This window comes from Pagrus pagrus (assembly GCF_965226575.1).
Source record: "Pagrus pagrus genome assembly, chromosome: 17".
NCBI lineage: Eukaryota > Metazoa > Chordata > Actinopteri > Spariformes > Sparidae > Pagrus > Pagrus pagrus.
The window spans coordinates 7,571,537-7,593,926 of record NC_140201.1 but is presented as its reverse complement, the minus strand read 5'-3'; the positions used below and the strand labels follow the sequence as shown (position 1 = coordinate 7,593,926).

At 42.1% G+C, this 22,390-nt stretch overlaps 3 protein-coding genes across 3 annotated transcripts; 1 reads left to right on the top strand and 2 right to left on the bottom strand.

The window, feature by feature from the left end:
• Nucleotides 1–10,543: 10,543 nt before the first annotated feature.
• On the bottom strand, nucleotides 10,544–14,721 carry cdca8 (cell division cycle associated 8). Its single transcript, XM_084380146.1, has 11 exons — nucleotides 14,637–14,721; nucleotides 14,217–14,306; nucleotides 13,414–13,542; nucleotides 13,127–13,167; nucleotides 12,950–13,025; nucleotides 12,716–12,783; nucleotides 12,537–12,619; nucleotides 12,316–12,411; nucleotides 11,666–11,795; nucleotides 11,337–11,423; nucleotides 10,544–11,210 (listed from the first exon to the last, which is right to left on the bottom strand). Exons 2-11 carry the CDS (start codon nucleotides 14,302–14,304, stop codon nucleotides 11,181–11,183), a joined length of 828 nt encoding a protein of 275 aa, XP_084236272.1. The 5' UTR covers nucleotides 14,305–14,306; nucleotides 14,637–14,721; the 3' UTR covers nucleotides 10,544–11,180.
• A 94-nt stretch (nucleotides 14,722–14,815) lies between these two features.
• On the top strand, nucleotides 14,816–17,433 carry airim (AFG2 interacting ribosome maturation factor). The gene is made up of 4 exons (XM_084380149.1): nucleotides 14,816–15,290; nucleotides 16,016–16,195; nucleotides 16,274–16,392; nucleotides 17,103–17,433. Exons 1-4 carry the CDS (start codon nucleotides 15,022–15,024, stop codon nucleotides 17,141–17,143), a joined length of 609 nt encoding a protein of 202 aa, XP_084236275.1. The 5' UTR covers nucleotides 14,816–15,021; the 3' UTR covers nucleotides 17,144–17,433.
• An 85-nt stretch (nucleotides 17,434–17,518) lies between these two features.
• Nucleotides 17,519–19,766, bottom strand: cldn35 (claudin 35). The gene has a single exon (XM_084380147.1). It carries the CDS (start codon nucleotides 18,596–18,598, stop codon nucleotides 17,909–17,911), a length of 690 nt encoding a protein of 229 aa, XP_084236273.1. The 5' UTR covers nucleotides 18,599–19,766; the 3' UTR covers nucleotides 17,519–17,908.
• Between the last annotated feature and the right edge of the window lie 2,624 nt (nucleotides 19,767–22,390).

Sequence of the window (22,390 nt, the reverse complement as noted above, 5' to 3'; positions counted from 1 at the left end):
TGCTGGTAATCTATTCCATCAGCGCTGGCTGTCCTTCTTAGAGGCCACAGAGGAGAGAATGCTCAAATTAATACACCCGACCCGTCACTGTTAATGTGATGTACTGATTATGCAGGAGGAGGAGAAAAAAAAATCAGCAACTCAGCAACTTAACAGGCACGGTGTGCTTCTGCAGGTCTTTAATGTTTTCCACAAAAACAGGCGAGGAAATGGGCACCTGCGACCAGAGACTTGTGGGTCGAGCACTTAAAAACGCTTTGCACATTTTTGCGACTGAGCGGACAGACGCCGAGGTCTTGAAGGTCGACAGCTCTGTGATGCATGACAGAGGAGCCGGGCTCTCTGCTAACAGCACGCCGGTGTTACTTACAGCGAGGTCAGCGCTTTACTCACTCCGCTCCACGCACAGTCCTCGGCGCCGCGGACCACAGACACATCAACAGAGTGATGGGCCAGCAGCCTGTCTTCACTCGTGTGTGTGTGTATGTGAAGGCCTGTAAACTCACTGGTCGTGCTAAGTGTATGGACGTGTTACATCTGCATTAATCAATATTTTTATATTAACGGTGTCACATGACCACCTTTTAGTCATGAACTCATAGAGATAAATCACTCAACTATGCAGATTTCCTCAGCTCTCTAGCAAACCAATGCTTCTGCAAACCATGGATATGTTTCAACATTTCTTTATGCAACTTAACGCTTCTTTAGGTTTAGGTTTCAATTTTATGTTCTGACAATGCTGTGCTTATGTTCTGGTTCAGTTTAGCTACAGCAACCACTTGGTTAGCATCAGGAAAAGATCGTGTTTTGGCCAAAAATACCCATTTTGGTTGCCACAATCATGGCTGGAAAGGTCCCGACATCTTGACAAAAATATCATTTTTACCGCCACAACCAAGGCAGGAGATTGTCTCAAGGTTTCCTTAAAATTATCTAGCGGTAAAACACTTGGAAAGGTTAAAAACATCATGTTCTCTCATCAGAAAGTACCCAGTGGTTTCGCATAACTTTTCTACCAAGCCAGAAGCCACTGGCTTGGTGGGAAAGTTGGGTCTTAAACGTATGATGTCAGTATGGTGTGTACTGTATGTATGACACGTACAAATGTGGTTTGCAGGAATGTTAGCTTCCAACATTTTATTCTGGCGTCAGTTGGCAGAAAAGTTGTTGTAGTTTCAGTCGACAAAAGCAGTCTTTGTGGCAACAAAACAAAAGCCGAAACATTCTTTAATTCTTTAATCCTTTTTTTTTTTAAAAAGAGACAATGTATATTTAAATGCAATCCAAGTTAGCTGAATGACTGGTTTTCATGTAAAAAGAGTCCTTTTGCCTGATGTTAAAGGAGCACTGTGTAGTTTTCGAAAGGAAATTCAAACACCGAATTTGAATATTTACAATATTAATGAGATAATAATACAAACTCAGGGATATGTATTTTTTCCATAAGTGAATAAACAAGCTGTTCTCTGAGGAAAATAAGGTCCCTGTTTGAAGCTAGAAAGGTGGCAGGGTCCGCCACATATAAACAAAGTAAAACAGTAAGAAATTGTGTTGTCCTTTAATGTCAGTTTGTTTATTCAGTCAAAGATTTTTTTTTTTTTTTTTATTTTGTTTAGAAATAAAAAAAATCTCCTAAACCTAACCAGATCATTTAAATTAAAATGTAAACTGTTGCAGAACCGTACGATTCCCAACAGTTACTCTGGCGATCAGGTCCTGCTCAGCATCAGATCCCAGGTTTGAATCCAGCCTGTCAACACTCTCCTATCTACATAAAATACCCCCGACACACTTAAAATGTCTGGCTTGTTCTGGTGGCGAAAAGAAAATCAATTGCAGCTTTAAAGTCTCTAAAGTCACAAAAAACTTCTCTCATTTACATCCAGTGGAAAGTAGACAATTTGGGTTTTTATTTGGGCCGGTTCTGACCGACTCTTAAAGGGAGCGAGGTGTTGTTTATTAAAACTCCTTCTGACATCTCCTCCATTCCCTCTCTCTTTCTCAATCTCTTTCAGTGAGGGAACAACCGTAACGAAGGAAGAGACCGAATCAATAGCTGCACCGTGTTCAGCTGAAAACACCCAAAGTGAAAAAAGTCAAACACCTCCCTCTTTCATGGGGAGAGATTTATTGACAGATGACTTGTACCAGAAAAACTGCTTTCTAAAGGACGATGAAGGAGTTTTCAAAGTTGCCCGATCCAGTCCTTCAGCGGGTAAACTGTTTTCACCCAGCCCTCCAACTTCTGCTTTACTGCGATCTCTTTCTCTGCAGTGCAGCTGTTTATTAAAAAGACAATGATATTCCCTGTTTATTATCACAAATGCTATATACTCTCAGTTATATGGAATCAGATTCTGGCTTATGCAGGGCGTTATCATCTCTCATTATTAAGTTTGCGGTCTTTGCCTCCTTCCTGTACAAAAAAAATCCCTGGAGCTGATCTTCAAAAGATGAAATAAAATGTATTTTGCAGAGGTATCAGTAAGTTTCATTGGTTGGTTGTTGTTAAACAAAGGATAGTCAATCGCAAGACACAAGGGCAGGTAACTTAAACAAAAGTGAGATAATCCAAAATCCAAATAATAAAGCGACAAAAGGCAGATAACAAAAGTCAAGAAATCCAAGAACAAAAGCAAAGAACAAACCAGAAATAACACGAGGAATCAGGAACCAAAAATCAATGGTTCAATACTCATCGGGTGATTAACTGATGGGACACAGGTGAAAAAAGGGCGGGAAAACAGGTTTATCCTGGCGACTCGCAACTAGCTGCTGTTTCCCCAAATGTGTCCCTAAAACATGCACAGTTTCCACTCTATAATTACAGTGTATATTCCTTGACACAAAAGTAACGTTACTACTTTCACAAAGGTTATTTACTCCATGAGATTTGTTTCATTCATCCAACTGGTGATAGAAAAAAGCCCGAGCATCAGCAGAAGCGTTGAAAAGCAAAGAATTATTAAATATTCGCAGCACATTTCAGTGGTAGAAAGGAATGTTAATTACCAAGATTACATCCTATTCTCTTCTGCGAAGAGACGCCATTGTTTCACGAGCCGAAATTTGTAATGTGTGTTATGTGAAGTGGAGAAGAGGCCCATTGTTCGACAGATCTCGAAGCAGGCCCCTCCTAATCATATCACTCACCACTGCATCTAATAAAAAGAGAGGCTGGAAATGAAGACAAATTGATCCCCCAACTTGATTTATCATGTCGGTGTGCTGCCGCGAATCCAAGAGAGACAGGTGTTTCTCAAGTGATCCAAGAGCCGGTGTGTGTCTGTGTGTAATCGCAGTCTCGCAGCACCAATATAATCACCGCTAACTTCGTCTCTGCGTTGTTTTGTGCCCAGAATCACGGGCGCACACCTGGACAGGAGCAGCCGCCACGCCATGTTCGGCAAGTAAACAAGACGCAGCGACGGGAGGGTGTTTGTTTGTGGCCGACCACCTTGGCAGATGCTAGTCTCAAAAGCAGCTGTCTTTGGAGATCGTTAAAGGCAAACATACTACACATGTGGCTTGTATAGGTGAGGCATACGGGTTGTAAACATATCCCATAAAATCTCTCATAAGGGACCTGTTGTAGGAACACCACAGAGCGTAAGAGTAAGTGTCGACTTTTAGATTTGACCTGAAATATTACAGGACATGAAGTCTGAGAACGTGTTCGTGCAACAAAGTTGAAAACCTTCAAGTGTCAGCTCCGTTCATTTGTTGGTCTGTCTCTGAAAATACCACCGAGAGCTCAATGAGAAGCTGTCAGCTCGGCTTTTCGTTTGTTTTCACCCTGCCCCGAAAAACTGCTCGAACTGTAACCGAACAACTGAGCTGTGATGTGGAAAGGTGGGACAACAGCTTGGCTATTGACCAAAGACTCAAATTTCTTTTAGTTCTTTCTTTTCACTCTCCCGAAAACTTTTTTTTTTTGTGCATTGGACCAAAGTCTCCCATCTTTTCTCATTTATTTCCCAATGTGCCTAAAATAAAACAAGACTTCAGAGTTTATAGCAACGCTAGAGGCGCTGCAGTCCTTTACATCATCGAGACTCAAAAGTCAACTACCTTTCTCCAGGATCACTTTGTGCACCTTTAACTCGCAGGTCACACTTTCGAGTCATTGTTTGTGAGCAGGAGGAAAGATAAACAAAACAAAGTAATTAGTAGAATTATGCATTAAGAAAACATCATCAAGTTTTAACTCTTTTCGTGTGCACAGGTACTTTATCCTCGAATAGCTTTTCTTAAAGGATAACTACCGTTTTTTACAACCTGGACCTTATTTCTGGCAAAATATATGGTCATTTACTCACCCAGATAACTTTGGTGTCATTCGGCGTCGTTCGGACGAAATTAGATCCAGTGTAGCGGCGATATATCCATATAATGGGAGAGACGGGGCAGTGACACACAGCCTCTATATAACGCATTATCTGCCACGAAACTAGTTAATTTCATCAATATTTTGTTATGAAATGCTAGCGCTATTCCCCTCTGAGTCCGGGCTCGTCCGTTATCAACATCCGGGGTCAAACTAGCAGTAGCAGCTACAGGTAAACAAGCCGCGCTGTCGCGGGTGCGCGCGCAGCTCAGAGACGACATCTTCCAGGTCAGAGGTAGTAGATCAGCCTACAGACCCCGGATGTTGACAATAGACGAGCCCGGACTCAGAGGCTAATAGCGCTGGCATTTCATAACAAAATATTGATGAAATGAACTAGTTTCGTGGCAGATAATGCGTTATATAGAGGCTGTGTGTCGCTGCCCCGTCTCTCCCATTACATGGATATATCGCCGCTACACTGGATCTAATTTCGTCCGAACGACGCCGAATGACACCAAAGTTATCTGGGTGAGTAAATGACCATATATTTTGCCAGAAATAAGGTCCAGGTTGTAAAAAACGGTAGTTATCCTTTAAGTCCGACCTCTTTGCTTCTTATGAACAGTTTTCATTGTACTAAAGCGGCGACTCTGAGTCGGCAGCGAGGCAATAAAAGGAAACCACAGCACGGTGAACTCAACTCGGGTCATCCAGCTGAAGGACGTTCAGCCTCCCAGCCATCCAAACTGTCTCAGCTGTCAGCAACATTATAGTAGTTCAGCGAGCAGCACGTGTTCGCCGTCACTGTCCTGTGGTAACCTTTGGTTTTTACAGAACCATGTATTATCTTCTGCTGTGACTTACATTTGTCTTACTGGAGAATATGTCGCATTAACAAGGAAGATTTCTTTGTCTTTCCTCCTCAAATATCCCCCAAACACAGCCTGTGACAAGGTGAATAGTAAGGCGTCTGAACTTAAAGTGGGATTTTCTGTTGGAGGACACGAACGGACCCTTTGTCTCCTTCCTTCCTGGTCTCCTAATGAATTGGTTTTAGCCTGTTTTGGAGCACATTATCCTTCCCTCTCCTCCTAATTTTCCAATTTGCTGTGTCATTTATACCTAATTGAGGACCGCACTGGGCTGTATTACTCTCACAAATAGGGTGATATAGTTTATTGAAGGTCTGCTTTATACAGAGAGGCTGGTAAACCAAACATCAATTGTGGACCATACAGAAGACGGGGATTTTTCCCGGAGGCTGGGGAGCATTGCAAAGAGGCTTTAATTATTTCTCAAAGGCAATCCTGGCCATTGCTCCGGCGCTCATTTTATGGTCACTTTCCTTTTCTTTCTCTGAAGGAGGTAATGAATGGGGTGAGAATTCACTTTATTTTATCCCTGCTCTGTCGCCCCTTCCTGATATTTGCATTTTATATTCGTCTAACCAAATAAGAAAAGCTTGTTTTCATCCTGCCCAGGCCAGGTCGGGCATAGGAATGAATGACAGCATAAAAAGCCCAAATTAGTGTTATTAATGCTTTCCACATTGACAACCTCTGCATGCAGGCTATGGTCGGCCCTGTTAGGAAAGCGTTAGTTTGCGCCCTTGACTCTCAAAATGCTCATAGCCGGAAAATGTCTTAAAAAGGAAGTTCTATTTATTTACAAAATCAGAAACATTGATTGTTGGTGGAGGCACGGACCATCGATGTAGCGCTGCCGGAGTGCACTGAAACAGCACACCAAGTCAGGAAGTAACATATTTGCAATTCATATACATGTTTCGAAGTGCCTGAAGATCCAATTATCATTAAACATGCAGCAGCATTGCAGCAGTCTCCGAAACAACTCAGCATCTTAAGTTTTGGGTGAACTTGTCCTTTAAAAAGTTGCCGGTTGCTGCCAGCGGTCTTCGAGCGGCACAGTGAAATACATACATATAATATTTTGTCTCCAGTCTATGTAGCTAGGCTATCGTCAGGTAGTAAAGATGAAAAGGTAGCAAAATGTCCCTTTATTTGTCGCTAACTCTTCTAAAGGTTTCTTTATTTGTGATGCATTTACAAAGAAAAATCAAAAAGCCAGGCTTGTGCCACATGAGCAATGTTTGTGGGAAATAAAAGCGTTTTCATAGCCAGGTCAGCCTATTAGCTGAGCATGACCTGAGCCGGCACTTAAGAAGGTCTGAAACTGCCAAAATCAGTAATGAATATAGCAATAAATGGTTCAATACATACATTAATATGCCATTAAATGCACCAAAATGAAAATGTATTTATTAATTGATATTTCTTGCTTTAACTGTATTTACCTACCTTTGACGAAGCCACCAGAGAGAGACGGCTTTATTTGCTCGCCCTAAGTTAGTAAAGGAAATCATTCAAAACACGAACTACTTGAAAAAATCCAGCCTCTAGGGCTTATAAACAAGAATGTGCTGTTAACCTCCTAATTAAACTGGTGAGCCAAGGAATATTTGAGCAAACTGAGAGTGTAAAAGTGTCAGCCTTGAAATGTCAACCTTGGAGCAGCTCGAGATCCTTTTACAGAGGGGTCTTCATCCTTACATTCACCTACAGCGTTTCAGTAAAATGACGTCAAAACGTGCCGCTGAGAAGGATGCAAGGCTACAAAGCTAAATTTGTTAGCCTGTTATGTATTTATACGTGTTTTTATATGTGATATATGATCGGACCCGAGCACAGGCATTAATAATTAGTCATTTATAATCATCAGAGGAATCACGAGACTGTATTATTATTATTATATATAATGCAATTACACCTCAGCTCCTTTTAATGTTTACAAGTTTTTCACTAATTCCAGTTTCAGTTTCAGTTTCAGTCCCATTAGCAAGTGCTTAAACCTGCATTTTTAGGCATCAGCGACAGCCCTGTCTTTTTGTTTTTTGTCCCATCTGCACCGCGCCATCTGCAGAATCCTTACAGTCACACAAATCAATACATTTCACACACACACCACCCAGAAATGTAAGTACTGCCTTGAATCCCAGGACAGGTTTCATGTCTAACTTCTTTTGGAAACCCAGTGCAAACAAATGCTGTCACGTCTATCGCAGACAAATGTCTGAATTTCAGAAGCGCCGAGGGGCCTCTAAAGCAAAAGTTTATCTCTGTGCAATCAGCAAACGGCATTAACCTCCTGCCTCTCCTGCGCCCGTTACTTTCAGGCCTTAATTTCCACAGGAATTTTTGGCAGCAGATGTTCCTCTCCACCCCGCCCATCATCAAGGGTGCCTGAGCGACAGAGGGGCCGCCCATCAAAACGCCATCAGGACCCTGCTGGCCAACAGACGAACACATGCCCAGAATGCATCATGTGGGGGCCGTTCGGTCCCATTTAACTCTTCCTCCCGTCTGTCACTTCACTTTACCGTCAGCTCGTGTCCTCCTAACTCTCCATCACCGAAGCAGACAGAACAAAGCATTCAGTGACATTTTTTTGCGGTTTATGCTGACAAACCAACTTAGCAAAAGATGAGTCCTGACCTCCTGGATGGCTCGGTATGAATTGAATGAGAGACAGTGGCAGGCGGAGGTGTGGGCATGTGAATAAATCGATTAGCGGGGCACTTGACGGATGGGATTTATAGGAGGCCTCGACGCACCAGAGAATTAATTTCTCTAGGAGAACATGCTTCTGCCAGGTTCATTCGTCTTGGCAGGAAATTTGGCAGTTTCCCCAGGTCTGGGGGCTCAATTAACCAACGGATCCAGCAGTTTGGGGAGGGAACAGCTTTGTTGAGAAATACACCACATTCATGCATCAGACACTTGTGTTAATGATAACAGATTTTGGGAATACAAAATGAGAATGTGAGGGAGGGTGAGGTTAGAGAAGAGATCTGTGGGGGCTTATTGTGGAACAACAGGACAAAAGGATAAAGAAACGGTTCATCGAAGACTAAGGAAGCTTAAAGATAAACTGTAATATGTAACATTTCTGTATCAAAATGTCTAAAAACAACCAGACTTTTCTTATTTACATGATCCCAAATCTTTTTACTTTAATTGTACTCAAGGCAACAGTGAGTTTCATTCGCTAAGCAGCAGCCACTGTTTAGTGCATCAAAGCCAGCCATCTCAAAAAGAGAGTCGAGTGCAGAGCCAGACCTTCTGGAGGAATAAACACCTGGAGTCCCATCTTCTGATTCTTCTCTGATCCAGACGTGTTTACCAACAGAAGAAGAGAAGAGCTCAGAAATTACTTTTAACTTTTGGGATTAAAAAGTAGATTTATCTTCACTCCTGTTTATCAACCTGACTACAGCAGTGATCTGCGGACGTGACCTCCATTGTCAGATGTTTATGTTGTGTGATGCTGACTGCTGACTGAAGCTGGGGGGGGAAATGTTTTAGACATTTTAATGCAGAAATTCCAACATATTATATCTTTAACTCAACATTTCTGGCTCTTATAGCAACTAAATGCTACATGATGTCCACCAGCTAGCTACTAAGTTTGTCTGCCGTGCTGCGTATGAAAATGGGTTTGATGAGTGAACCAAAACAATGAGCTAAAAGACACTAAACCACTTTGTCTAGCTGAGAGAAACTGATTAATATTCAGTGGATTCATCACTGGGAGATACACGTCACATTCCCCACAGCCATTTAATTCATTGTCAGTTTAAAAATACTATTGCATGGCGCAGCTTTTGCAGAAATGCGCTGCTGTAATTCTCTAATTTTCTTCGGACTGCTTTAAAGCATGTGGATATGAAACTACACAGAAGTGTTGAAGCTGTACTGCGTCTCCCTCCCACTATCTCAGGTTCCAGTCCCTCATCCTGAACATCTCAGCGGATGATTTATGTAGCAGTGTTGCTCTGTGACCTCAAAATCCGCCCCATCCATACCGCACCTGTCACTGCGCCACTGCCTGCGTGCTTACTGAAAACCAAGCCATCCGTGCAAAATGGCAATTTTCCACCCACCTAGAGAATAAAAAAAAAAAAGGATCCAATCCATTCAGAGGCAAAACTAGGAAAATTCTATGATATGTAGAGCAGGTGCGCGAGGGCTCAGTGCTCCGCTAACGAGGGAGCTGAACTGCACGCACCGCTGACCACAACATCTGTCGTTTGTAGGGATTCAGAGTTTGGTTTTTACCTCTGCAACACAGTTTGCACAGCGAGAGACAGCAGATGATGAAGCGCTTAAAGATGGATACAGATGGAAGGGACCAGGCCCGGTTTGAGCTGGGGGCACAGAGTTCCCATGCTGTGGCTTGGTAGCATATGATGCATGAGAATCCAGCAGGAATAGCAAAGAGTTCTGCATGTCTGTACGGGCCCAAGGTGAGGCCCGGTCTGACCCAGTTCACCATCCCAGGTGGAAACCCTAACGAGCTCATCAGGCCTAACGAAGCTTAACAAGCTTCTAATTGGCAGCATTATGATGTCCCCGAAGGTCAGAGTGCAGGTTTGTGTGCCAGCAGCGGGACAGGCTGCCACTTCCTGCCAACAGCAAGTCACATGACCCGCTAATGTCCCTCTGTGTAAACAAAGTCATGAAAGGACAAGAGGAACTTCTTACATAAGCAAAATCAAGAGTTTGTGTTGATCTATAGAGGAAAGTTAGACACAAAAGTAAAGTGGACATCACTGGTAGCAACTGTTGAACCACTTTTATCACCTCCATGTTTTCACCCGTGTCTATTTGTTGATCGGTTTGTCAGCAGGATCACACAAAAACTGTGAGCGGGCGTATTTATGTGGCTGTGAGTGAGAGCAACAAGCTTGAATGTGGTTAAGCAGTGCTATAGAGTTTGATGTTGGATTAGGCTTGGCTGAATTAAAGGGGACCTGATGGGCCTCTATTGAGTATCATTATAGTTTAATTATTTCTTGAATTTCTTTTCTTCTTTTGGCATTATCTTGATAGGACAGGCAAGGAATAGGGGGGACAACATGCAGCAAAGGGCCCAGGCTGCCACGGTAAGGAGACAGCCTTAGTATATTGGGCAATCAGTAGGGTGCACACTCTATGAGGTGGGCTACACCATAAACTAAATAAAGATCAGCAACAAACAACACAAGAAAGCGGAGACTTTCCTGAAAACATACATTGAAACTGAAGTATTCATATACCAAAACTATGATTAAGTACTTTGATGGTTCTTAGAGTGAACACCAAGATTACAAGTTATCATCATAAGAAGCTGAAGAAGAAGCCAGTGCACAAATGGATTTTACTGTAGTAGATTTTACTTTGTCAGTTGTGCAACAGCTTTATCACTGAGGACGGGTTACAACCACAAGAAGAAGACACAACACTTAGGAGGGTCTGACTACTCCAGACAAGCAAACTTCTGTGGTGAAATGCTACCACCTACTGGTCCCCATGCAGAGGTACAGCTAGGTGAAGATGGACTTGTCCACAAGAAAAAAATAGACTCGCACAACTCACTCAGCATCCTAAAAACCATGATGATCTGCAAAATGCATCAGTTCAAATAATTGTTGCAAAACCTTTACAGTAATTAAACTAGTAATACTAACCCAAGAGTCTTTGTAAGGGTAAAAATATATACATTTACAGTAATTTGATTACTGTGAACATTCTGCAACAACTAGTTTAATAAATGTTGAAAAGTATCCTGAGGGTTTCTTAGATGTTCAGGAAATTTTCAGACCAAAACAGAGAAAAATAAGCAATTTGGTACATACAAAGAATCACACAAATTGTGAAATTTAGCTCTAAGGGCCAAACTTCAAAAGTCCCCTACTCTTTTAAAATCTCACATATAGGTACAAAAAAACAAGCTTTAAAATAGAGATACATTTCTTAAAAGTAATGTTGACAGCCGACGGTTAGGTCACTCAGATCCCACACAGATTTGTGAGGCGATTCTGTCAGGAAGCAAAAACAAAAGAAAGAAATGATGAGAAATAAATCATGTGCAAATATTTCACATCTAAACAGTAGCTAAACAGTTACTCCACAGAAATGTTGTCCTACACAAGTGATCAATATACCTGCAGCAGCCGAATGCTCCTCAGAGCAGTTTCGTCCAGTGACGACAGGTCCACCGAGTCCATCTGACTGGCCAGGAGCTGAACGCTCTGGATCGACACATTACAAGACATTAGGTCGGTAAATTAGCCTGCTACATTAGCCTGTTGTCAATTGTCATAGAATAAATTAACACAATAATTTAATGCAAAAAGAAATATAGATCTAACACAAAGATGACAGAGAAAAAAAACACTAATATGATTTTAATGTAACCTTGTTTTCTTGTTATGCGACTAAAATAATGTTCTACAGGATCCACAAGTGTGAGCCCAGCTAACTGTGCACTCACCTCTCCGTTGCCGATGGGGACGTTGATGATAATGTCCTCATTTCCTGCTGCAATGGGAGAGCCGTTGACTGAAATGCTGTAGACCCTCTCTTTGTGGCGGGGAATTCTCACAGCGGGGGTCTTTGGAAGCCTGAGGAGATAAAGCAACATGGTGAATATCACGAACGCCTGACTGTGGATTATAGCTCAGACTTGGAAAAGAAAATACAAGATCCAAGAGAGTAAACTACTTGAGATAGACACTAGAGATAGCGAGGAGAACTAGCCTCCAAATAATGTAAAAATCATATAGATCCACTTGCAGATCTATACAGTTTTTAATCCTTTAATCACACAACTGGATATTTGGAAGAAGACCTCAGGACAATTTCCAGTTGTGTTTGTGGCGACCAAAACAGGTATTTTAAGACAAAACATGATCTTTTCCTAAACCTAACCAGAGTAAAAACAGCACTGTCACGACATAAAATGACTGACCCTAAAGAAAAACATAAGAGAAATTAAAAGTTTCATATCAGTTGTTTGCAGAAATGTGCATTGCCAAAATTCATTCTGGTGATTGGGATGGCTCCAGAATTTCATTCATTTGAACAGCAAAGATTATAATAATGCTGTCCCAATTTACAGAGGATGATATAATGTTTTCTCACCGTGGGTCGAAGCGTGGGGTGACAAGAGGAGTAGCGCCCATCAAAGAACAATCCATCATACTCCTGGCAGGAGTGACCAGTGGCTTCCTGGTTGATCTAAATTCAGGCAGACATGTTAGCGTGATGTTATCAGGCAACTGAACATGAGAAAGATGTAGACAGGCAGAGAATGAAAGTAAAAAACAAACAAACAAATAAACAAACAAAAACAATGGCCTTACCTTCTGATGGAGGTGTTCTGCTTGTTGACAGACAGAGCCTTTGCCCTCTTTGATGTAGTTGGAGGTTTCTTTGTTGCTCTCCCCTGAATTAGGAATAAGCAGTTAAGTAGCGTAAAGTGATTGAATGTATATTTATGATCGATGATGCTCTCAAACGCTCAGCTGTGTTTTGACATTACCTTCCTTGTTGTGCTCGGGGTGTTTTCATCCTCTGAACTGGATTTGGCTCCGACCTTTTTCTTTGTGGCTGTCAGGTAGGGGACAAAATAAATGTTATGAAATCTTCTTCAAACATTTATTCATTTTCCAAAGTAGAAATTCTTGACTTGATAGAAGAATTTGGACTTGTTAGTCTGTATTGACAGTCTTGTTTCATTTCAGAATACTTTCAGACAACACTAGTTTTAACATACTTTTCTTGACTGATTTGAAAAGCACTGCGTGGTCCTCTGCCATGATGCTGTTGACAATAGCAACTTCTTCTTCTCTCTGTGAATGTTTAATACAGAACAGGGTGTGAGCAGAAGACATTCAGAATTTTTTTGACACACTGAAAATCATGACATGAAATAGAAAGATCCTCAACTCACCTTTGTATTATCCACTTCTGGTGACTTTGGTTTCTCAGGCTCTACACAGAGATGGTACATGATTTTCATTTAACGATGATTAAAGGGGCTATTGGAACAACTATGTATAACATGTCTCAGGAGTCATGAAACTTACTCAAGGCAAGAATGTACAAATGTTACAAAAAACAAAAACAGTTATTTATTTATGAGACCAGGACCAAATGTCAAAAGAAGCCATATTTATGAAAACAATGTTAATATTATTGGTATTTAAGGTTTGTGTGAGAGAGTTTGTGTCAACTTACTAATATGTTCCAGCCAGCACATTTGCCTGACAGCCTTGGGGAGCTTAATGAGTGCCATGTTGTAGCTGTTGTCAACATCTTTCAGCAGCTGGTTGATCTTCTCTTTCAGCTGTACAACTCTGGTCTCCACTGTGAAAACAAAACAGCCGTTGTTGATGATTGTGCAGTAATAATCCCAACCCGATTATAAATAGCACGATCAAAAGAATCCACCAGGTCGACACTATCACCCAATTTTGGGTTGTTAGTTTTATATCAATATCAGCATGTAGTATGTTTACCAACAAGAAATTGCAGTACACAAGGGTCAAACATATTTTAAAAGGGAGTATTGCCATTGCAGAGTGCACTGTTGTGTTCATTTTGCAACTGTACAATGTCAGACTCAGTGCATGTCTTGGTCACAATACAACCAATTTTAGAGGGTCCAACACACAAAAAAGAAATAAACGTTGGTAGTTTTATTTCTGAATCCCTCTAATCTCTTTGCTCTCAAATGCCAATAAATGTGTCTCCCTCTGTAATAATACAACATTTGAAAGGCATGTCTGCATACTTTAGGGCCACCACTGGTACAGTCCTAATAGCATATCCAGGGTTGCTTGTTTCTGTATAATTTTTGTTTGTCTGCGTGAGACTTTTGAATAGGAGCAGCTGTAACGCAAGCAATTCCCCCTCGGGGATCAATAAAGTATTTGGCAACATGACCCAGCAACATACAGCAAGCGTACTTAGGACTGGTAGTCAGTGGAATTGGTTTACCAAGTTTATGTGTTTATGCTGCATAAGAAAAATATATTTACCCTCGTTGTCGAAGTCCTGAAGAAAAGCCTCCAGCTTGGCCGACTTCTGGTCGTTTTTCCGTTTTGTTGTTCTCTTCCTGGGAGCCATGTCTGAATGAAGAGGAAAGGGCGAGGATATAAGTCAATTTACCAACGCTATACAACACTGTATAGTTATATCATCGGGTTACATGTAGTGGCTTTAGGATGTAACTGTGTCCATCCACCATTTTAAGAAGAAACTGCCAACACGTTAGCAAGCTAACAGTTGGTGCTAACGTCACTTGCTCTGCTAGTTATTTAGCCAAATCACTAGCTTGCTCCGCAATTTGGCTAACTTGGTTTACCGTCAGTTTCCTTCACGCACACAAACATTTAATACAACGCTCTAAATATTAGTGTATTGGCGTGGCGAGAAGTATTTTATAAACATTTAAATACCTGATAATGTTTTTCCTCCTCGGGACGCCGGACTACCTTCCTTTACAAAGCCGTTTTCAAAATTCCGCGCGAGGAGGGGCCAGACGCACAGTCAGCCAATCAGAGCGCTCGTTTGCCTTGCGTCACGAAAACAGGTTTCTCGACCTATCACAGCACTGAACGTCAGTGTTTACATCAGGAGGGCGGAAGTAAGTCCAGGCAACATGGTAGCAATGTGATGATATTAGCAGCTAATGTTTCCACACTTTAAAGGATTACAGAAACCGTTTAAAGGGGATGCGCTGATCGAAAACGAACCGAAATAATTTAAAGACAAGTATCCAATTATTTAGCACGCGTGGTTTTTATTTTTTTTGTCAGCTTATGTTGAAAATCAGCGCCTGAAATGTCCAAACCTGCACTGCTTTCACTCCATCAAGCCCTGAGGAAAAGCTTCCAGGGTCTTGAAAACAATCAGAAAGTATGGTGTGGTGTGTTGGCCGAGTGCAGCCCTCTGATGGTGTCTCTCGGGAATTTGGCAGAGCAGTCGAGAGCGCTTTCCAACGTCCAGCTGTCCAACACACCGCTCAGGATCTTCCCTGACCTGGAGGAACGGCTGCGATTCAAGCTCTTACAAGCCACGGATACAGTGCTGTGCAAACTCAATGAGAAGATGTAAGTAAGCTTGGCAAGCAAAAATTGATAAACTGTAGTGATGATGCATAGACTCACTTCTGTGACTGTTCTCAATACCTCAGTGAGATGTGCAATAATACCGACATTAACATGACTCCTGTTTTTTGGTATCTAGCTGATGTGATTGTATGGAAGCCCATTTCCGCCAGTGTGATGAAAAAAAAGATCCTGTAAGTCATTATAATGAGATAGTATCTCAAAATATTGACTTAGTACCTCAAAATATTGACTTAGTATCTCAATATATTGACTTAGTATCTCAAAATAATGACTTAGGCCTATGTCTTGTTTCCTCATATGCGCCATGCGTCCTGTAAGTCATTATAATGAGATAGTATCTATAGTATAAAAATATTGATGTTTGCCAGACATTTGTCGCTGTTGGTCAATGAAGGATGCCACTTCAGCTTCATCTGTCTTATTTCGTCTCTGCCAAAGCTGGTTCCTTTGTAGCTAAGTCAATATTTTGAGATACTATCTCATTATTTTGAGATACTAAGTCAATATAATGACTTACAGGATCTTTTTTTTCATCACGCTGGCGGAAATGGGCTTCCATATGATTGGTTATCCCTCAGTTTTTTGTGTCATGATTTAACTGGATACAATTATTGAGGAATATGCTCCATGTGAAGAAGAGTTTAAAACAAGATGTTTCACCTATGCTATCTATTCATCCATCCATCCCTCCCTCCTCCCCTCAGGTCTTCTCTACAGTCTGTCCGAGACTCCACCAGTAACCAGGTCTCTGCAGTCTTCCAGCTCTACGAGCAGAACACAGACAGCCTGGATCTGCCCACAGTAACCGAGCGCTCGGCCACCGCTCCGTCCCTCTCTGACATGATGGAATGGCTGCAGGACGCCGAGCGTCACTATCGAGAACAGTATCCTTTCTGTTCATGTTTACATTGGGTTGGGTTTGCCTTCTATTCAGGGTCTTTTTTTCCTCAACTCATGTTCAGATTTCTGAGGAGGAAGACTCTACTGCAGACACTGAGAGCAGACGACCTCGCTCTTTTAGAGTCTGCTCCTAAAAGATGGAAATCCTTCGAGTGTCCCAGAGCAGAAGAACGCATCACAGGTAAAATGTCTTAAATAATGTTGATAACTTCACCCTAATGTCATTCTCCTCAAAGAATTATTTATTATATATGACAAGTTAATTCAGTTTAAAGGTCCGATATTGTAGAAAGTGAGATTTTCATGTCTGTCTTGATTATAAAGCACAACAATTCAGAAACTGTGCGTTTAAACAAGCCATTAAAACCTGCGTATGGTTGTGATGACATAACTATACAGTCACTGCCTCCCGGCACAGTCGTGGTCCTATAAACACCAGCAGAGCTGATGCAGAAACACAGGTGGGCAGTGCCTGCTCATGCCTGTGAGGGCTGACCAATCAGAGCACACCAGGCATTTCTGGAGGGGGGTCTTAAAGAGACAGGCACTGAAACAGAGAGTTGTGAAGACAGTGAAAAGAGGTGTTGCAGCAATGCACAGTATGGGATAAGTAATTGTTCTTTAAACCCTTAAAGCATGTAAACATTTGCTAGCAGACACCCGAAATTAAAGTACAAACCTGAAAATGAGCATAAAAATGAGACTAGAATTGTTTTGTCACTATCGGGAATTGACGAGGTATCTTGCGTTTTTCAGGCAATTTTGTTTTTGGTATATTTCTTTAATTACCATGGATAATAGTCTAGCAATATCCTTTTTTTGTGGGTGCATGTTAAATAAAGTGTGCCTAAGATTTGTCGGAAAATTAATGACTTTTGTGTATTCTTTCAGATACACTTTGCAAAGTTTCCTTCTTCATCGAGTCCCAATGAAGGAAGTAAAAGCGACTGTGGAGTCAAGTGGAACCACGATCCAGCCTGTGAATCTGACTGCCTTCAGTGATGAGGTTAGACGAGAAGAGCAGGATCGTTAAAAGACTGAGTAAACATACATGTATACCTCAGATGGACGCAATTCTTGTGGCTGCAGAAGATGCCTTCTTTTCCATGAAAAAGGACCCGTGGCGTCATTTCATACTTGATTGATGACATAATGAAAATCACTGCATCACCCTGGTGGTCAAAATGGCCTAAAATAAATGTACTTTCAAGAACAACCAACACACACAAGGATACAGAGAGTTGTAGAAGAGTTTGTGAAGCACACTTTGACAAACTTGTTTTATTTCACACTTTCGATGTAGGCACACTCGAGGTAATGACATCGTCAGAGAACAACTGCATGAGAAATCACTGCAATCTTCACAACACAGGCCATCATAAGAGCCATCATAACAGTCATACTTTTCTGTGAATGCTGATGATTGGACATTATAGGCAATGGGCTTTCTTCAGGCACTACTATAAATTACAGTGCAGTAAAAGTCAAATTTCAAACAAAACAGAATACAAGTTGAACATGACAAAGAGATATACAAAATAAGCAAAATATACGTTAAATATGTTCATAAATATAATGATTTCAATTTATAGCTTAAAGTTCACAGACTTAAAACTTAAGACAGGGTAAATGTAGGAAAAACCAGAGTTTTTGACAGCTTTAACACTTTAACTTCCTTCCTCTCCCTTATCCCCCTCTTAGACATACTCCTTTAATGGTACACTGTTAGACGTGATGGGTTTAGGGGGATCTGGTGCTGAAGCGGGCGAATTTGCAAAGCTCCGGCCTATGTAGCCCCTGCGGTACCGGCCACTCCTCTCCATGAGGGGGCAGGTGCTGCTCAACACGGCTCCACTGATCATCAGAATAACCGCAGCCGCCCAGCCCAGATAAATAGCCTGGCCCAGCTCTCTTTTGTGCATCAAGGGCACGTTGGGGTTGTAGAAATCCTGGACAACGGTGTTAGCAGTCCAGGAAACGGGAATGAGCACGCACAGGCCGGTCAGAATGAAGAGAACCCCGCCTGAGAGGGCGATGCCCGCCTTGGCGCGGCGGTCGTCCCCGGCACAGGTGGTGCACTTCATGCCGCAGCAGGACACGGTGCAGGAGAGCCAGCCCATGAAGATGGCCAGGCACATGAGGGCACGGGCCGCCTGGAGGTCCGGAGGCAGGGCCAGCATGGAGTCGTATGTCTTACACTGCATGTGACCTGTGGTCTGGTAGACGCAGGTCATCCAGATGCCTTCCCACTTGATCTCTGAGGTCAGGATGTTGCTGCCAATGAAGGCCGAGACCTTCCACTGAGGCAAGGCAGTGACGGCGATCGCCATGATCCAGCCGGTCACCGCGCAGGTGAAGCTGATCAGCTGCATGCCAGTGTTCACCATGATGACCTCCTTTGTGTGGCTCTTCTTTGTCTGCTATAGGCGCCTCTTATGGGATATCTAATATTCTTTTGTTTCTGTTAGTCTTTAAAGTCTACTCCTTTGGTTTACTTGCCCCCTTCCTTTTTTCCTTGGTCGAGCTTCCTACAGTCTTTGCCCTAATGTCACTTTCTCAGCAGCCATTTTCTTCTCTTTTCCTCTTCCTCTTCAACATCTGCTCACTCTGTTCCCCTCCTCGTGTCCTCGATTATCCAGAAGTGATCACTCTCTTTCTATCGACAGTCATCCACCTTTCCAAAAGCATCAGACGCTCGCGCACTTTCTCCTGCTTTCCATTCCTGAGCTCGAGTCAATGCATTATTGAGCAGCCGATAGCTGTGCAGCCACCTGTGGCGGCCCGTAGAGGCAGGATCGATCAGGCTTCGCGGTCCAGGCCCTGTGGATGAAATGGATCTCAGCCAGGCTTTTTCTTGAAATTTCTTTTCAGGAAGTGGCTCCTTAGTTCAGCTCTGGTTCAACTGTTGCTGAGCTGCGGAGTCTTTCAGTGTCACACTCCTGGTTCGGTGTAGCCTTACCGAGATGGATCAGACTGATAGAACCTGATACTTGGATTCAAGGCCACTGAAGCTGCTATGAGTGTATCCTGTCACAGCAGGGTTGAAAATAGTGATGACACAATAGCCTTTTACCTCTTGGTTGATAGATATCCAATGTTACGTCCTCATGGAGTAAATTAAACAAACATCCTGTGGAGGTGAAGAGTCAGCTGCTCGAGAGTCAATCAAAAGAGGTTATTCCAGAGCAGATTTTAAAGGCTTAATTGTGCCTCTAATCCAAAAAAGCGCAGGTTTCCAGAGAAAAACAGCAGGCAGGACTCGTCATCAGACACTGCTGCTGCTGCTGCTGCTGGCTGAAGTGTCTCCTTGTTGACAATAAAACGGCGCTGAGGTCCAAGCCTTGATGAGGCCACTTCAGACTTCACCCTCCCCCCAACCGCTTCCTCCGGTACAGCCCAAATGGGTCAGTTCAGTTCCAATGAGGGTATAAATAACAAATCAGGTTTGCGTAATGAGACTTCTGGGTAAATAGAGCACCGGTTCACTCCCTTCCATCTTTAGTTGTTGACGGTCAAACCTGCGAGAGAAACACTGAACCCCACGAAAAAAAAATCCCCCAGCGATGCAGGAGGGGAGGGAGGGAGGGAATGAGGGCAAAAGAGGGTGAGACAACAAAAGAAGGGAGGGAGGGATGGACGAGGATGGAGAGCTGTCCGTAGGTGGATCAGTTAACACAAAGACAACATGGGGGGGCCTCTACAATGAGGATTACACACTTTGTGTCGCTTCGTGCCACACAAACTCATGTGTGTTTTTAAAGGAGCTTTCACAAAAATTAGCTTTCACTTGGCCTTCTTTGTCTGCAGTGAAAGGGAGAAACAGCCTCACAAAAGGAGGCATTTGGGTTTTTTCTTTCTCTAACAAAGATGATGGTTGAAACGCTGAAAAGCCACGGGAGAAATAGACAGGTAAAAAGAAAAGTCACGTGTGTTGTATGATTGCAAACAGTGTCACCTAGACAAAGGAAATACCTGAAAACCCTGAATTCTTGAGTTTTTGTTTCATTTCATTTCAATCAAATTTCACAAAACTGTGGCTGACACATGGTCTATATTAGGGGATTTATTACAGGTATTATCAATATGTTGGTTAAATAAACCGCCAAAGGAGTAAATAAAAGAAGAAGAAAAAACTAGCCCCTGGATGTAACAGAAGGATCTGACAGCAGCTCTTTGTCTTCATATTCAGAAATGCCCCTTCTACCCGAGGCCACTCTCAATCCATCTGCATTACACTGAACCTTGGTGTGCCACTGTGCCGATGAATTAAATATCGTGGCATCAAGATCTGTGGTTCAGGTTTCCTTTCTTCTGTAGCCTCCGCTCTCCTTGGTAACTGTGGCCATGACAACCGGCCGGGAAACAGGAAACGGGAGAGGAGAGGGGATGATACACAAAGGGGAGCAGAGGAAGGTGACACATACCAATGATGGCCGTCCAGTCTGAGCAAACAGACAGATGTTTGCCTATAGAAGCGCAATACAGAGCTGTAGTGAAGCTACAGCACAGGTAACACCACGCAGCCATATGTTTGGTTTAAAAGAGAGAAATGGTTTTTGAGGTAATATGAGCACATAGGGGGTTTGTTTGTATTCAATGGTGCTTTACAGTCAAAACATGTAATGTATTAATAAACAGCACAGCACTGTATCCAAAGCTTCTGGGGAAAATGGAGAATTGAGTGAGAAATCATCCTTTAAAGGTAATTTTTTTCCCCATTTCAAAACTTGAATGTTATTGTCTTATGTGAATATTAACACCTTTATGGAAAACGCAAGATAAAGTACTGTTTTTAATGAATTCATTCTGCTTTCTCAGTATCTCCGTGAAAAGGTCAGCCATCAACAGAAGTTTGTTTGGAACAAAATGTTCTCAAATACTTATTAATAAAGTTGAGTTTAATCCAATTTTCATTTTTCAACTGTTTGCCCTCGTAATTCAATCTTTCATAGTACATGATGTTATGTGGAGCACTTTTTTAAGCATTAAGCACTTCTGTGTGTGTGTGGACTGCTGGTAGTAGTCCACTTACATTAGATATTTATTAGATATAATCGATCATAAGATATTTTTCACACCATCAAATATCAAACAGCTGTGTGAGGAACTGCTCTGACTGTATTTTGACTTATCACAGTGTTATTTCTCGCCTGGCTGGCTCTCTAGAGTTTAGAAGGAGGGCACCAGTGACAGACTAGCTGGACTTAATATAATATACTTACCGAATACCTCATTTAAAAGCATTGTTTTGCTATTTAAAAGTGTTTCATGTTGTGTTATGTTGCTGCAAAGGGAGCAGTCGGTCCTTTATTTACTCATACTATTCATACTACTAATCAACATAAAATAAGCAAAACATAAAATACATTTATATTGAAAGTAAAACCTGGCCCCCCACCCCAACGATGATTATATCATGTATCACGATATCTGGGTGGGACAATAACGTGATAAAAGAGTTTGGATAACACCCAAGCCGAGCTGGTAACGATCTAGTAAAAAGAAGAATGTGAGGATAATATGTGACGTCAATGGACTGGTAACGCCCTAAAGACATTTAATATCAAGGCAGAGAGAAGAGCCCTTTCTTTCCATTGTTTTGCCTGTGTACCTGCCAGGGTGTTAAATGCCAAACAAACAGTATTCACAGTTCAGGCTGCTACATGTCTTACCACAGACATTAGTACATTATCTAGTGTTTTACATGTCTACGTTCGGCCCTGAGCTTCAGTATACGAAAAACCTTTCAGTGATCAGAAAGTACATTAATTCACTTGCCTTAGTTGGGTACTACCTTTTACTAGTAGTACTAAAGCCTTTTCTGGCTCCAGAGGAAGCTGCATGTAACCTGATAACTTGCCTCCAATACCCACAATGCAACTTAGCAACTAAATGACGTCATTGAAGGCAATTTATCAGACTACATGCCACATCTGGAGCCACAAAAGGCTTTATACGACTTTTTCCACATACGTAGTAGTACTCCCCAAGACATGTTAGCACACTTTTATGTGTAAAACTGGTGGAATTACCCTTTAAAAAGGAAGTTTGGTTCACATCATAAGAAAATAAGTTGTGGCAAAAAGCATCAGCTGTTCTTAAAAAAAGTGTGGAGGTGAGGAAACACGGCAGATCATGAATGTTTTACTGCTCTCAGTAATCATGTGATCTCTCATCTC